Source organism: Poecilia latipinna, unplaced genomic scaffold, assembly GCF_001443285.1.
Source record: "Poecilia latipinna isolate Pla-1442-1.1 unplaced genomic scaffold, P_latipinna-1.0 Scaffold3404, whole genome shotgun sequence".
Lineage (NCBI taxonomy): Eukaryota > Metazoa > Chordata > Actinopteri > Cyprinodontiformes > Poeciliidae > Poecilia > Poecilia latipinna.
This window is the reverse complement of record NW_015116020.1, coordinates 45,212-59,589: the sequence shown is the minus strand read 5'-3', so window position 1 is coordinate 59,589 and position 14,378 is coordinate 45,212. Positions and strand designations below refer to the sequence as shown.

The window sequence follows — 14,378 nt, the reverse complement described above, 5'->3', positions numbered from 1 at the left end:
TATACATACATACACTGTCACCCCTGAAAAAGTCCCTGCCACCCTCTTGCCACCCTATAAATATTTTTCTAGATCCGCCCCCTGATTGGGTGTACAGTTTGTCCCAGACAGACCAACACAACCACACTGCCTCTGAGACGAATGCTGCGTGGAGAAAAGGACACCATCCAACAGCCATGTAGGACCAAGCTGGTGAGCGCCGTGAGGGGGAGTATCAGGATGACTTGGGTTCTGTATGGTTCTCCCATGTTTGTTAAATGACACAAAGGTTAAAACTTAAAGCCTCCGATCCAACAAACGGCTTCAAACCAGAATCATCATCAGAAGGAGCTGCCTGGCGTTGGCAGAGAGGGTTTGGTTCATTTTTCTTTGGTGGAACCAACAAACTGAACTCTGCAGGTCAACACTGATGACTTTTTCTGACAAATGTGTCTCCATGTTGACGGAAATAAACAGGCTTTCCAACAAAAACACAGCCGAGAGGCATTGTTACAACAAAGACATGAAGACAGGTGGCTGTGCTATGCAACTACCTGGTGCATGGCCCCTGCAGGGATGAGGACCGAGTCTCCCAGGAACTGAACAACAGTCCAGCCTTGAACTCCGTGCTCATCCATGAGTCGCTGGCGCTGCTTCCTGCTCAGGTACCAGCTCTGCTCTCTGATTGGGTCCTGGTCCAGACACACATCCAGACCTTGCTCCTTACACAGCTGACAAAGGAAGAGAGTTTGTGAAGTGACAATATTATGTTGTGTAATATGGCACTGAATGCACTGAAGAGTCGTCTGAGTCTGCTGCAGATGTTCCTTGCAGTTACCAACCTTGTGCAGAAATTCCCGGACTTTGTCCATGTCTCTGTTGAGGTAGATGTGCCAAAGTGCTCCAGGTATCTCACTGGAGTCCTTCAGCCGCCTTCGAACGCCCTCGTCTAAATCTTCCTCCTCCAGACGCTTCAACACTCCTACAGACACATAGTCACATGCTGCTCATACAGAGCTTACCCATTCATTCTGTTATTGCTTTTTGTCACATTTAAAGGTTCCAGACAAACAAATAGTAATAATAATAATTGTGAAGAAGGTTCTTCTACAATCATTTTTACCTTGAAAACAGAACAGTTCAAAAGTCATTAATTCTTCCCAAACATATGTATTTCCTATTTGTATTTCTTAAATAATAAGTTTTGTTTAAAATTCTTAGCTGATTTTAGAAAAACTAAAAGAGAATTCAGTCACACAGGTTGCTTCGTTACGTGTCAAAAAGAATCATTTAAAGTTACCGGTTTTGGATAGGACTCCGTTCCCTTTCGCCACTCCGACATAAACCAGGACAGACACCACATCTGATACTTCAACATGGAGGTTGGCAGTTCCAAAGTCTTGATCCTGAGATGCAGCTACACCTACAGTGACAGACAGCCTTTAATCACTGCTGCAAAAGTGAAGGCAGTGGAAGATTACACCTAAGAACATTTGAACATCCCAGGAAACAAGTCCTCCTGAAGGAGTTTCTTCTGTGTTGAAAAGATACTGATAGTTTTATTACAGACCTTGGTCAAACAGGTCAGAAGTGTTTAGTAACCAGATTACTGGTAGGTATAAATGCATAGGCATTTATACCTGGTGCTTTAATTTCAGCCAGCTGGTATAAAATTAAAACTGTCTGCCTTAAGCTGCTAACGTTGCTGACAGGATTCTGTTTTTACTGACATTATAGAAAAATATTTTCCCTCTGAGGACAAGAAATGTATTCCAAAAACATAAATAAAGAGTGGAATCTAAACCAAATCGAACTCCTCCAGTAATCTGCTGTAGTTTTAGAGCCAGGACTGTTTGAGATTTCAAGATCTTTGCCACTATAATATATTTTAGCGTGATCAGTTTCCTTGGAAAAAATAATGACTGGTTAATAATTTAATAATTTAATATTTAATTTAATTTAATCATTAAAATTTGTGTTAATATTTAAAAAATAAACAAATGTCATTTTAATTTCAGAATTTCAATATACAGAATGTGTATTCTACTTTATATTTCATGACTGAACATTTATGGTAAAGTTAAAGATTTGTGACAGCATGTGTCACAGATCCTGAGCAGGAGTTTAGTGTTGGATTTTGGAACAAATGATTATCAAAAACATCAGAAATAAGTCACCCATGGCAACAACTAGGTTACATCCAGTACGCTGCAGCACTCAAAATGTCAGCCATGTAGAGTTAGAAGTAGCTGTCTTAGCAGAGCACTGACTGTTGTCCATTTAAAGGTAGGACTCAAAATACTGATTCTAAAAGACTTGAATCAAGGTTATCCAGGGATTTTATGTCAGTCTGTTACCATGCATTGCAACCGTCTGAAATATGTTTTCACCCTTTATAATGGCAACAAAATAAGAATAGTTGTGTCTTTAACGTGTTAAAGAGTTACAGAATGGCGACACTCAGCTCTAAACTGTTTTTCTGATGTTAGATGTCTCTAGACCTTACACACTTCACTTTTAAGCTCTCAGAACATAAACACTGTATCTTCATGTGAACTCTGTCTACAATGAACAAACTAAACCTGAGCAGGTCGTCCTGAGCTGATCCTCTTACCATATGCACAACATAGTCTTGGCCCGAGGTCAGGCCTGACGAAAAAAGATGGCAGGTGTGAGGCGAGGTTGAGGCTCCCTTCTGGATCCGAATACTCTGGCAAAGGAAGGTTCTTCATCAGGTCGTCATACCTGAAAATATATTTATGGCAGACTGTAAAATAAAGGTGGTTTTATAGGGAACTTTATCATTTCATGACTTGGCAGATAGTTGTGTAGTGGAAAAAGAGAGGCCTTTTAGAGTTGCTCCACAGGATACTGGAAACACTAAATCTAAGAAAATACATCAGATTTATGCCAAATTTAATGTGTTTGTCAGAATTTCAGCGGATCTTCTGACATGCTACATGGATATTAACCAAATGATGCCATAAAATTATGATGATGCCGACTCATCATAATTTTATTAGTGCACACAGATGATCACAGTTGGATTTCTGTTTTCAGTCAACTTATCAGGATCATCAAAAAGCCATGACATCATCATCTGGGCTTTTATAAATTGCTTTTAATGTATAATAATCAAACTGAAGGCAAACTTCTGAATTTTAAAAGCTGTGAAAACTTTCTCTTGGTCATTTTTTGGCATTTACTAATCTAGAATAAGTTCAGTAATTCTAACTGAACTGAAAGAAGAAACCTTAGATTTCATTTCAAATAGTGAGAAAAAAATTATTTTTATACACTGCATGAAAATATCAGTATGTTTATAAAATTTTCAGGTTCAACATGTGAAACACTTACCTTGATGGCATCAGAGCCATGAACTCCTCCCCAGACGGCCAGTCCTTCAGCCGGTAGACCATGGGTTCACAGTCTTTGGACTTTGGTCGCTCTTAACAAGGAACAGTGTTTTAGTTAGATTAAATAACAAAACTAATGAAGTCAGAGTGAGATCTAATCAACCTGTACTCACTGGTAATGTCTTCAAATCCATCCCAGAACTCCTTTATTCCAGAGTTGGACACCACCTGGTCTTTGCAGTTGAGCAGGTCTCCCTGGTGGTCTGCAAACTCCTGGTTAAAGGAGTCAGCCTTCCACAGGTTGACATTCAGTCGCTTATGGATCCCAGACACCAAAACAGGCTGGAAATGCACAGAAAACACAACAATTAACTGTCGAGCCTTTACTGCTGACTGCAAGCGTGGTAGTGGACCTCACTGTACCTGTCCTTGTTTCCAGCATTCTCTGAACAGCTTCCAGTTGTGCTGGTTGCGGTGATCTTTGAGCCACAGCAGCCGCCTGTTGTTTAGCCATGAGTGAGGAATGTCTGGGTACTGATTGGTGGAATCCTCCGGCACCACTGTAGGCACAGTGGCTGACTTCTTCCTTTGTGCTTTGGCGTCGTCCGTACCAACTGTTGTGGGGTTGCTGTTGTTGCTAGGGGTCATGTGATCCTGTTTGGTCGACAGCTTGGTGGTGATGCTCTGGCGGCTGGCAGGGATTTTATTCTCTACCACTGAAGCAATGATGTCATCCAGGATGTTTGGCATGGTCCGGCCATCCTTTCCAGTCTGTGGACACACAAAGAATATTTCAAGAAACTCAAATAAAGCAGCTCCACTGTGAATTTGAAAACCTTAAGCTTGTCTAAGGTGATGCAACAGTGTGCACCATTTAATGATATTAATGAGCTGGGCAGCTTACCTGTGCAGCAGTAGAATAAACAGGTGCAAAGGCAATTCCTGCATCAGTAGAACCCAGCTTGAGCTTTCCTGCAGTGGTGGTGAGCAGGTCTCTGAGAGTAGAGCCCTGCTCTGTGCTGTTAGCCACCAGAGAGGGGTTTTTACACTGCTGCAAGACCCCCTCCCCATCCTTCTCCTCTTTCACACATTTACCTGGCACCACTGACTGCTTGTTTTCTGTTACACAAGAAGAGCAACAATTTATCAAAGTACTTTCTGAAATTAAAATCAAACTTAAGATACCAACTGTGAGATAGTGACAATAAAAAAATAAATAAATTAAAAAAAGTCACTTCCTTTTCTCACCTTTCTTTTCCTCCCTGGATTTCTGCTCTGCAAGGTCAGCCAGGAAGTGAAGTGGGGACTGAGACTCAGGTGGGGTGACAGGTGTACTGTTGTGGTCACTGCCAGGACTGCTGCCCCCCCCATGCCCTCCGTTGGTTTCTGCCTTGGCTCCTCCGCCCTCTGGGTTCTGCTGGGAGCTGGGCTCAGCCTTCACCAGAGACAGTTTGTTACTGTGGTTCAGCACGTTCTGCAGCACCTGGTGGACAGGAACAACACAGTTACATTTAAAGACAGACTGAGTTCAGTTCTATAAAGGGCTATATACATCAAATATGACTTTTAAAAAATTTGTCCATTATTTGACATTTTGAAATTGGACCTCTGTCTCTTTAAAAAAACCCTGATCTTTTTCAAATTCTACCTTCAGGAAGTCATCAGAGCATGGTTCCTCTATTCATCCTTTACCAAAGTTTTAACCAATTCTGCATTGAGAAGTAGCTCCTATAATCAGCTCATCAGATGCACAGTTCCACCAGGTGTTTACTAATTGCTGCTGGCTAGTCTGAAGGAGCTGAGTGGTGGACTGGCAGAGGAGGGCTGCTCTGTGAGGCAGAAGCTTGGAAACTGGTAGGGCTAGGTCCATCCAGGTGTTTTACAGAGCTGAATGGTTGCCATGGAGATGAAAGAATTTCTCAAACAATGTATAAAAGAATCAAGGCAACACTTCAGGTATGTTTTTTAATGAGGGAATAGAATCACAACATAAAGCTAAAAAATGTCATTTTTACAGAATACTGCCTTATTAAATTCAACAACTGGACACAGAATGAAGGTGAGAATCCTTAAGAAATATTTTAAATGTTGACTCAGTCTGCCTGCATCATGAGCAGGTCGGAAATTCTGCAGCCCGTCTTGTAGTTTTATTGCCCAGTTGAGGAGTTAAACAGGATGAGGGATCAACATGTGGGGAAAGTCTCTTCAAATCTTCATCTTGAATTTCCATTTATTTAAAATCAAAGATATGCTTAGAAGCAGATTACAATATGTATGTAAAAGTTCCCTCATTATGAATCAGCCTGTGGTGTGTCAGAGTGGGGCAGACTGCAGTACCTGTGACACTCCGTTGGTTGCTGGGAGCTTGGTGAGAACGTTCTGTTTGGTGGAACACGGACATTTAAACGGGATGTTGCTTTTGTCTCTCAGGGTGTGAATGGAGGTCACCAGCTCTGTTAAAACTACAATAAAAAGAACATTAAATGTGAGAACATGTTAAAAGACAAATGCTTCAGCAAAAACATACCATAACTATACATAATGAAAATATAAAAATCAGTAATACCCATCACATTAAAAACAGACATGAAGCCAGCATGTAGCGTACCTTTGCCAGGGATGATCTGTGTTGGCATGAGATGCTTATGGTCATGGGGTTGACCTTTAACACACTTCAACCAGCCATACAGCTCTTTATCTAAACAGAGGGATGACACGGGTCATTAGCTTCAAAATTAGCCAACATCCAAATTATTCCAGCCCAATGTCTACAAAAATACTCATTCTAATCCAGACAACAAGGTAGGGAACTTTAATCCTCTGGTGACTACTGAGATCGAAAAGCCTTCAAAGTTAACAAAAAGCTGTGAGGTAAAACTACTTTATTCCAAGGAATTTATGGGAGATTTATCATGTAAAGCTGTAGGTCACATGTCAGGTCTTTAGTTTGTTTTCACAGCATTTTGAGGATCAGATGGTCAAGTGCTGCCCGTCCACAAAAACAAACACTGACCTTTGCAACTCCTTCTCTCCTTGGCTTTGTAACAGTCGAGGCAGACCACAAAGCCACATTTCTGGCAGACCCAGTGGATGTTAAAGAGTGTTGCTTCACAAGCGTCACACATCTCTCTAACCCCTCTCACTGCCCGCTTCCATGCTAGCTTCGCTGAAACAGAAAAAATACACATTCTGTGTGAAAATCTCAGCAACTGTTTTATGGTCAAGGCACAAAAAGGAAATCCTGTGTGAATTGTGGCATTTTCACATCTTTAGCGGGTTCCAAAACTAAACTAAATCTAGCTTTAGGAGTAGAAACACAAACAGAAAATTCCATTATTGTTTTTAAAGTAAGCCGTGCAGGAATAAGTTTAAGAGATCTGCAGCTCAGGAGGATTAGGTATAAAACCTTGTTTAAATTTATCACTAAAAATGTAAAGGAAAAACCTGCCTTCAAACACATCTACAGTTATGAACCTCCATTTTTCTTAAAATTACATACTTCCCCATTAGAGAACATGATAGTTGATTTTAGTCTACTCACCATCCTTCTTGATCCAGCTGGCTGCAGTGTTTTCAGTCATCACCATCTGACAGAACTTATCTCCTATGTAACTAAGGATGTACTTGGCAGTGGTCTGGTCCAAGTGGCTGTCCTCCAGGGGCCCAGGGACCCATAAGGCCAGGGCCTCTTCATCAAACTGGTCTGGGGAGGAGAAGCCATCCATTCGAATGACTCCATTTTTGCTGAAGGAAAGCCTGGATGGTATTAAAAATAAAAGGTGAAAAGGTGAGATTTTTGCTTTAAAGATAAATAAAGCTTCTGAGAACACCACTGGAAGTTCAGGAAGGTTTTTACATTATAAGAAAATATTTTTTTTTTTAATGGAGAGGGGAAGAACACCCTTGAAACTCAAAACCTCAAATATCACAGCAATAACCCATTTATCTACGATGTCTGCACTGTAAGAGACTTGCATGACCTACTTTTTAGATGAATCAATCTAATAATTATTTGACCACTTGGGGGCGCTCCTTTCTGGGCAATTTTATGTCCAGATGTTCAGCATGTATTTAAATATGAAACATTTTTAAGTAAAACAACAGCGATGTCTGATGTCATCGTTAAGCACAATACTGTGAATTTCACACTCTTGATTCCGAACCATAAGCAGTACTCTCAGCAGTTCATCAAAAGCAGCACATTCTTCAAAGATGTGACAGGAATCCGTCATGTTTATTCACAATAAAACACAATTCACCACCACACACAGCAAGATGGAAAACATTGCAAGGCAGCTTTACAATAAATTACCAAGAATTAAAAAGTTAACAAAACAAATCAAGTCAAAAGTAAAAGTAGATGTCAGTGCCTCTGTGTCTCAGGAGAACCAGAGCTATAAGAGTCAGATGACAGGTTTTGATAGTGATCTTTAATGTCAAGCTATGTGACAAATCACACACAGTCTGGGCCAACTGCAGAATGACTGAAAAAAAGAGTGGGAACACAATATTCTGTACAGGAGGACTGCAAAACTGGAACTACGGTGGCAATGTTGGATTATATCTTCATAAAAAATTTATAGGATTATCAATAAAGCAAAATCATGGAATCAAATCTGAAATAGAAAAATAATTATGCTTCAACATTTGTAACTGGACAAAGCTCATGTCACCTGAAAACCCGAACCCAACTAAAGTAAAGAAAATATTAAAAACTAAATGCCTCCTCTGGGACACAGATGGGTGAGAAAGCCATTTACCGTCTGAAATAGTAGAACCTGCAGAACACAGGGGAATGTGCTGGCTCCTCCCCCTTTTTACTGCGGACGACCCGGCACTCCCGACACTTCTGGAGGTTAGGTCCAATTTCTGAACATGAGTCATCCTGCAGAAAGGACTCCCCTGTCTGCTTGAGCTTCTTCACTTTCCTCCAGTCCTTCAGCACAGAACGAGGGATGCCATCTGAACAGAGCACACACCAAATCATTAGTCCTGGACGTGACAGATAGATTACACAGAAATTAATCAGAATGACAGATGTCATTCTGATTAATTTATGATGAAGCTGGCAGCCTTTGTTCCATTTGAAAATTGAAACTTTGAGACTTGGGGGGGAAAAAAAACATTTGTTGTTTTACTCATGTTTAAATGTGAACCTATTTTAAAAGGGGGTATTATGTAAAATTAACTTTTTTTAATTTAGCTTTGAGTTTGTTCCTTTGATTCTTTCAGAAATCCTTTATTCTCTCCTGGCAGCCAATCAGAGGCGGTCTTTGAATGGTTGTAAATGGTGTCATGGAGGAGCTTTGCTGTGTTGAGGTGCAGTAGGTGTAGTCCTGGAAAGAACAGGTGCTTCTTAAAGAGACAGAAACCCAATTCAAGGCGTCAAATTGTGAAGTTAAATATTTTTGAAGCTATGTTTTATTTAGAGAGCATTTTTATACCAACTGAATGCAACAGTCGCTTGACTGTGCTACGAAATGACACTTTGTACCTGGATAATAAATAGTATTATCCAGAAATTTGGAAAAGGCTATCCAAGGATCCTACAAACATTCCACGCGTCACCTGAGGTAGCTGGAACACGCTGCCTCAGGGGCAGCTATGTCAGTCGCTTGTAGCTACTACTATGCCAGTCGCTTGTAGCTACTACTATGACAGTAGCTTGTAGCTACTACTATGACAGTAGCTTGTAGCTACTACTATGACAGTAGCTTGTAGCTACTACTATGACAGTAGCATGCCAAACTTGGTGTGTGAATGTGCACATAAATGGAAATGACTGATTTCATTGGAAAGCATCTTTGAAACGCACTGTATAAGTCTGATGTCATTTCATTAAAAGTTCCAGACACTTCAAAATAGAGGTGCACCGATTTTAGCGGCCAGTCGATTTTCTTGATTTTGGGAGATCGGTGTTGGGCCAATACTTGCATGTGAAGCCGATCTTACCTACCTCATCAAAAGTCTAAATCAGTCACTACAGTTTCCCTGAGGGAAAATTCCAAAGGGATTAATAATCCATCCATCCATCCATCCATCCATCCATCCATCCATCCATCCATCCATCCATCCATCCATCCATCCATCCATCCATCCTCTTCTGCTCTCCCATGAGAGAGGTTTGACTGATAGACCACCTCACCAGGTCATGTCTGCATGTTTCTAGTTAACAGTTACGCCACTGTTGCCAACGTAGTAACTTTCTTGCTATATTTAGCAACATTTTAGACAAAAAAAATAATGGTATCGGCCAAAATCAGAATCGGCAGGTCGATTAGATTAGTAACTGTGATCAGCAGGAAAACTGCAATCGGTGCACCCCTACTTTAAAATCTTCAGTGTTTTGCATTATTTTTACATTTGAAGAACAACACTAATGAGGGGAGAACACCGTTTCAAACATTAACAGTACAGGACTTACTGCTGCTTGCCAGTTTAAGCTTGGTCTTCTCACGAGCTGATCGAAAGATACCGTTGGGCTTCACATCCTCATCGTCCTTCTCATGGTCTCCTTTCCTTTTAGCCATGTCATTCTGCTTCTTCTTATAGGTTGGTTTAGACTGGCGTTTTGCTCTGCCCTCCATCTTGCTTTCACTTGTGTCAGAATCGTCTCCGCCACTTTCTGACCCAGAGTCATAAGAGCGTTTGAACCCTCGCCTTGAGAGATGACTGGATTTCTTTTCCTCTCCACCTCCACCTGTTGATCCAGCATTCTTCCCCTCCAGGTTTCGTTCACCTTTGCTTCCAAAGTCTTTGTTCATGTCCACCTCACTGGACGTGGAGGCACTGAGATTGACTGTACAGGGCTTGATCATATCTGACATGGCTGTAGTGTTGCACATGCTGGTTGTAGTGGTGAACAGCTTCTCTGCTTTCATGCTAGAGGAGGCCGTTGTAGAAGTCTTGTCCTCTTCAGAGTGTCGCGTTAACCAGGCTTTCTTCAGCTTGTGGTAGTTACTGGGCTGTGCTGAACCCAGTGAGGTCGATCCAGAGGACTGGCCATTAGGTAACGGACTAGACGTGCCTGGTGTTGTGCTACGAGGTGCGCAGCTGGTGTTGCTAATCTCACCTGAGGAGACTCCGCTAGAACAGGGTGGAGGGGTGGAGTTGTGACTGGGTGTCTTTTCAACAGGATCCACAATTGATGAAGTGTTTCCAGTCGGCATTGATGCAGGACCAGCAGGGAGGTTGGTCTTAGACTGGGCTGCAGCCAAGGCAGCCTTGTGCTTTTTGAGATGTACAAAAGAGGACAAGTTAGGCTGATTAGAGGCAGTAATGGGACTAGAAGCTGAGGTGTTGCTTTGAGCAAGTAGGGCTGTTGCTGGTGAATTAGTCAGAGGCAAAGACAGTCCTGGTGATATGGAGTGTGAGTCAACACCTTCTCCTGAGAGGCTGGGCAGCCAGCCTCCAACACCAGGTTTAAGGTTTCCAAACTCGGCTGAATATCCTGACTTTGGTGGTTTACTCTGAACATCAACAGCTGGTGAGAACACAACAGGGGACCTGCACATAGAGTTTGTAGTGCTGACACCTACAGGTCCCTGATAGCTTTGCGTGGAGGTGGCTTTATACGGAACAGAAACGTCGTCCATGTTTGTGTTGACTTGAATAACTCTGCCTCCTCCAGCTTCTTGAGCAGCCTCCCTCATATGCGGACATTCTCCTGGGAGCCTTGAAGGGTAGGACATAGAAACCTCCCTACGCAATGTAGCACCAGATTTGTTAGCACCAACTGGACTTTCATACCTAACTGACGTAGTTGGACGTACAATGACGGAGGCCATTGCTGCTTGAGGCTTACCCCTCAACACATCTGTGTCTCTACAGAACACACTTCCTCTTTCTTGAATCAGATCTCTACCACGCCATCCATCTGTCATAACATCCCCACTGATAGTGGAGGCCACTGAGGTGACAGCAGCACCGATTCCATGGACTTTGACATCCCTGAGTTCTGGCACCAGTGTGGGAGGCTTCTGTTGCTCTGCTGATGTTTTGGTGCCAGCTGTTGGCAAGCTGACCGGCTGGATGGGTGTGAGGGTCGGGGGTGACAGACGTCCACCATAGCCTGCTTTGTCCCTCTCCCTGTCCTTCTCTCGCTCTGCCGTCTCTTTGCGCTCCAAGGACAGCTGTGTGGGTGGATGGTAGACAGGAGCTCGGTACAGAGATGGCATTGCCCTGAGCTGGTGTTGCTGATGCTGATGATGGTTGGAAACCGAGGACAAGGAGGATGACGTGGAGGTGGTATTGGAGGCGGCAGGACTGTGGCGATCCTTCCTGTCCATGCTCATCAAATGTTGATGAGGGATAAGAGTGGCCTGCTGGCTGAGCTGCTCAGTAATTTTCCCTGCTAAACCCTCTCCTCCCTCTGGTTGGTGCTTTATAAGAGGAGGCGGCTTAGAGAGAGAAGCTTTGGAGCTGTAACTAACCAAAGACTGACTTCCCTGGCTTTGTACAGCCGCCCCAACGCTGACCCCCACTACTTTGTCATAGTAAGAACTTTGCTCCTTGGAGGGATACAGCCTTGGAGGCTCATTCACAACGCTGTTTGAGATTGTGGTGTAGTAGCTGCTTTTTTCTGGCTGGATGACATGGGGGTGAGCATGGCTGGTCTTTGGACTTGAAGAGGCAAGAGCTGGTATACGGACAGGGAATGCTGGCTCTTTGCTCCTGTCCAGCCCGGGGTCAGAGGGCCGCAGAATCTTAGCAGTGAAAGGCGCAACCTCAATGCTCTCCTTCAGGATTTGACGATTCTCCTCCTTGTATTTAATGGTCCGGTCTGCAGCATGAAGTACTTCCTGAAAATTGAAAATCCACATATTGTCAGAAATCACAAAATTGTTTTAAAATATTAAAATTATTTTATCCAACAACATTAAGGTGGTCAAAACTACAATAAAAGACTCATTCATTGATTCAAACCATTTTATGTTCTACATTTACTATTGTTTGTGCTTTTTTTTTGTTTTCATCTTCTGAACTTTTCTCGTTAAGTTTATCACAACTTTTAATGGGCCTTTATGTCTGAAGTGAAAGCTATAATATTTTTAAATGTTTAATAGGTACAGTAGTTTTACTTATACATTCTGACACAACTCATGATCTGGATGTGACCTGAACTGAAAATGAGTTTGAAATTCCTGCTGTACCTGAGACAGTCTTCAGACCTACAATAAATTATTCTTTTCTTCCATTTTTTATAAAATATGGAATGTTAAAATCACAAAATGTAAGATTTATAATAACATTATTAAGGTATTTTAATGGAAAAAATGCCAAATGCTTTTGTTTTTATTCACATCTCTAAAGTCTGTCTGTTTACCATCAAAAACATACACAGCATTCAGCGGTGAATGTCCTCACACCGTTAGCTTGTGCAGCAACAAAGAAAGCAGTGGTCACTGATGAACAAAACTGTGAATATGTCCTGACGAACAGCTTTTAACAAATCTTAACTGAAATGTTTAAAGCAATGCTGTGAACATTTCCTCTTGGTGAAACAGATTCGGCTGATTTGAAGCAGTAAGACTCCTATGTGTTCTAATCTTTTTTTTTTTTTAAATCACAGCTTTTCCTTTTCACTAGAAAAGCATGTTTTGATATTTATATAACAAAACACGCTTAATAGGAGATTATTTTTACAACAGAGTATGAACCAGGTCAAGATAAAACTGCTATTTGAAGAGTTCTGAATACAACATTTTTACCTTTTTAATCCTAAATGCAAAATGTATATTATTTGTATAGTTTTGGCTTAATTACTGCTCTGAGTATGTTGGTCTTGAATCAAATGGCCTTATTTGAGTATGACTACTCCAGTTAGCTATTATTTGATTACCAACCGAGTTGTTATAAGTTCAAATGTCTAAAGTATATAAAATGTTCATTATATTTTTTAACCTACATAATTTCCAGACTGAAATCCATTTCAGTCATTTTTACAACTTTGTGCACACGCCTTCATTTTCAATTAAAATGCCTCAAGTCCAAGTCGAGTCCAAGTTGAATCTAAAGCCATTAAATCTGTAACTAGACTCTGACTAGATTCAAACTCACATAACTTGAGTCCATGTCTCTATTTAGAAAGCCTTTAGTGATGATGGCTTTGTAAAGAAATCATCACTGATGATGCACTTGTACACTTTGACTGCACAAGCTGTCACAGTGCAGCTACATACCTGTGTATTTGTCAGGCGGGCTTTGCTGTGCGGATCCAGGTAAAGGCGGTGCAGGTGGACATCTTTTCCTGTTGGGGTACGACTTCTGTCTGTCTGGTCTGGTTTTATTTGAGCAAATGTTAAATTCCTGACGGGATCCACAAAACCCTTTTTCTCCACATCTCTACACACAGACAGTACAAACAAGTTAAAGCAGATACTTTTGCCTAAAATCTCGCCCCTTTTTAAATGTTAATGGTGGTTAGATAAGCAATAGTGGTTTATGTATCCTTAATGCTCCATTTTGAAAATAGATTAACCATTAGAAAAATAGAACTAATGATAGCCAAGTTTTTGAGAAGTTTTGTTAAGAATAGAAGGTTTTACACAAGCTATCCTGGGTTTTAACACAAAACATATGTCGCTCTTAATTAATCTCCTTTAAGACTATTTTTTGGAAAATAAAGTTAAAGATTTATTGTCTTACTCTTTATGAACATCCATGGCAGTCTTTGACATTGATGGGTTGGTATGCGTGCTGATCTTAGCAGAGGGGCGGTGAGCATCAGCGCTGGCTGGCCTGACTGGAATGTGGTTCAGTAAACCGAGACCGTCAGTGGAACTACCAGCAGCCTGATGCAGCCATGGACTGGCAGTGTTCTGCACAGGACAAGCAAAACTCAGACAGTAAAACACTTTACCATCACTGGTAAATGGCTACAGCAAGAACAAAATAAATACAATTGCACTAAAACTTAAAGAAAATGACAGTCAAACATTTCTATTTAAAGTCACAGTATGCAACATTTACAGGTGCTGGTCATAAAATTAGAATATTGTGATAAAGTTCATTATTTTCCATAATGTCATGATAAAAATTAAA

General features: G+C 41.4%; 1 protein-coding gene across 1 annotated transcript in view; it reads right to left on the bottom strand.

Annotated features, from left to right (window-relative positions):
• Positions 1–286: 286 nt before the first annotated feature.
• Positions 287–14,378, bottom strand: part of jmjd1cb (jumonji domain containing 1Cb) — a gene marked incomplete at its 5' end in the record, with an annotated part of 53,381 nt that continues 39,289 nt past the window's right edge. The window contains 17 exons of the mRNA XM_015023759.1: positions 287–710; positions 822–961; positions 1,280–1,402; positions 2,594–2,724; positions 3,337–3,427; positions 3,509–3,677; positions 3,759–4,106; positions 4,240–4,454; positions 4,584–4,818; positions 5,673–5,797; positions 5,944–6,033; positions 6,349–6,501; positions 6,877–7,091; positions 8,096–8,297; positions 9,760–12,136; positions 13,517–13,679; positions 13,983–14,155. Coding sequence (XP_014879245.1) covers positions 522–710; positions 822–961; positions 1,280–1,402; positions 2,594–2,724; positions 3,337–3,427; positions 3,509–3,677; positions 3,759–4,106; positions 4,240–4,454; positions 4,584–4,818; positions 5,673–5,797; positions 5,944–6,033; positions 6,349–6,501; positions 6,877–7,091; positions 8,096–8,297; positions 9,760–12,136; positions 13,517–13,679; positions 13,983–14,155 — 5,139 coding nt within the window. The remainder of the gene's footprint in view (positions 711–821; positions 962–1,279; positions 1,403–2,593; positions 2,725–3,336; positions 3,428–3,508; positions 3,678–3,758; positions 4,107–4,239; positions 4,455–4,583; positions 4,819–5,672; positions 5,798–5,943; positions 6,034–6,348; positions 6,502–6,876; positions 7,092–8,095; positions 8,298–9,759; positions 12,137–13,516; positions 13,680–13,982; positions 14,156–14,378) is intronic.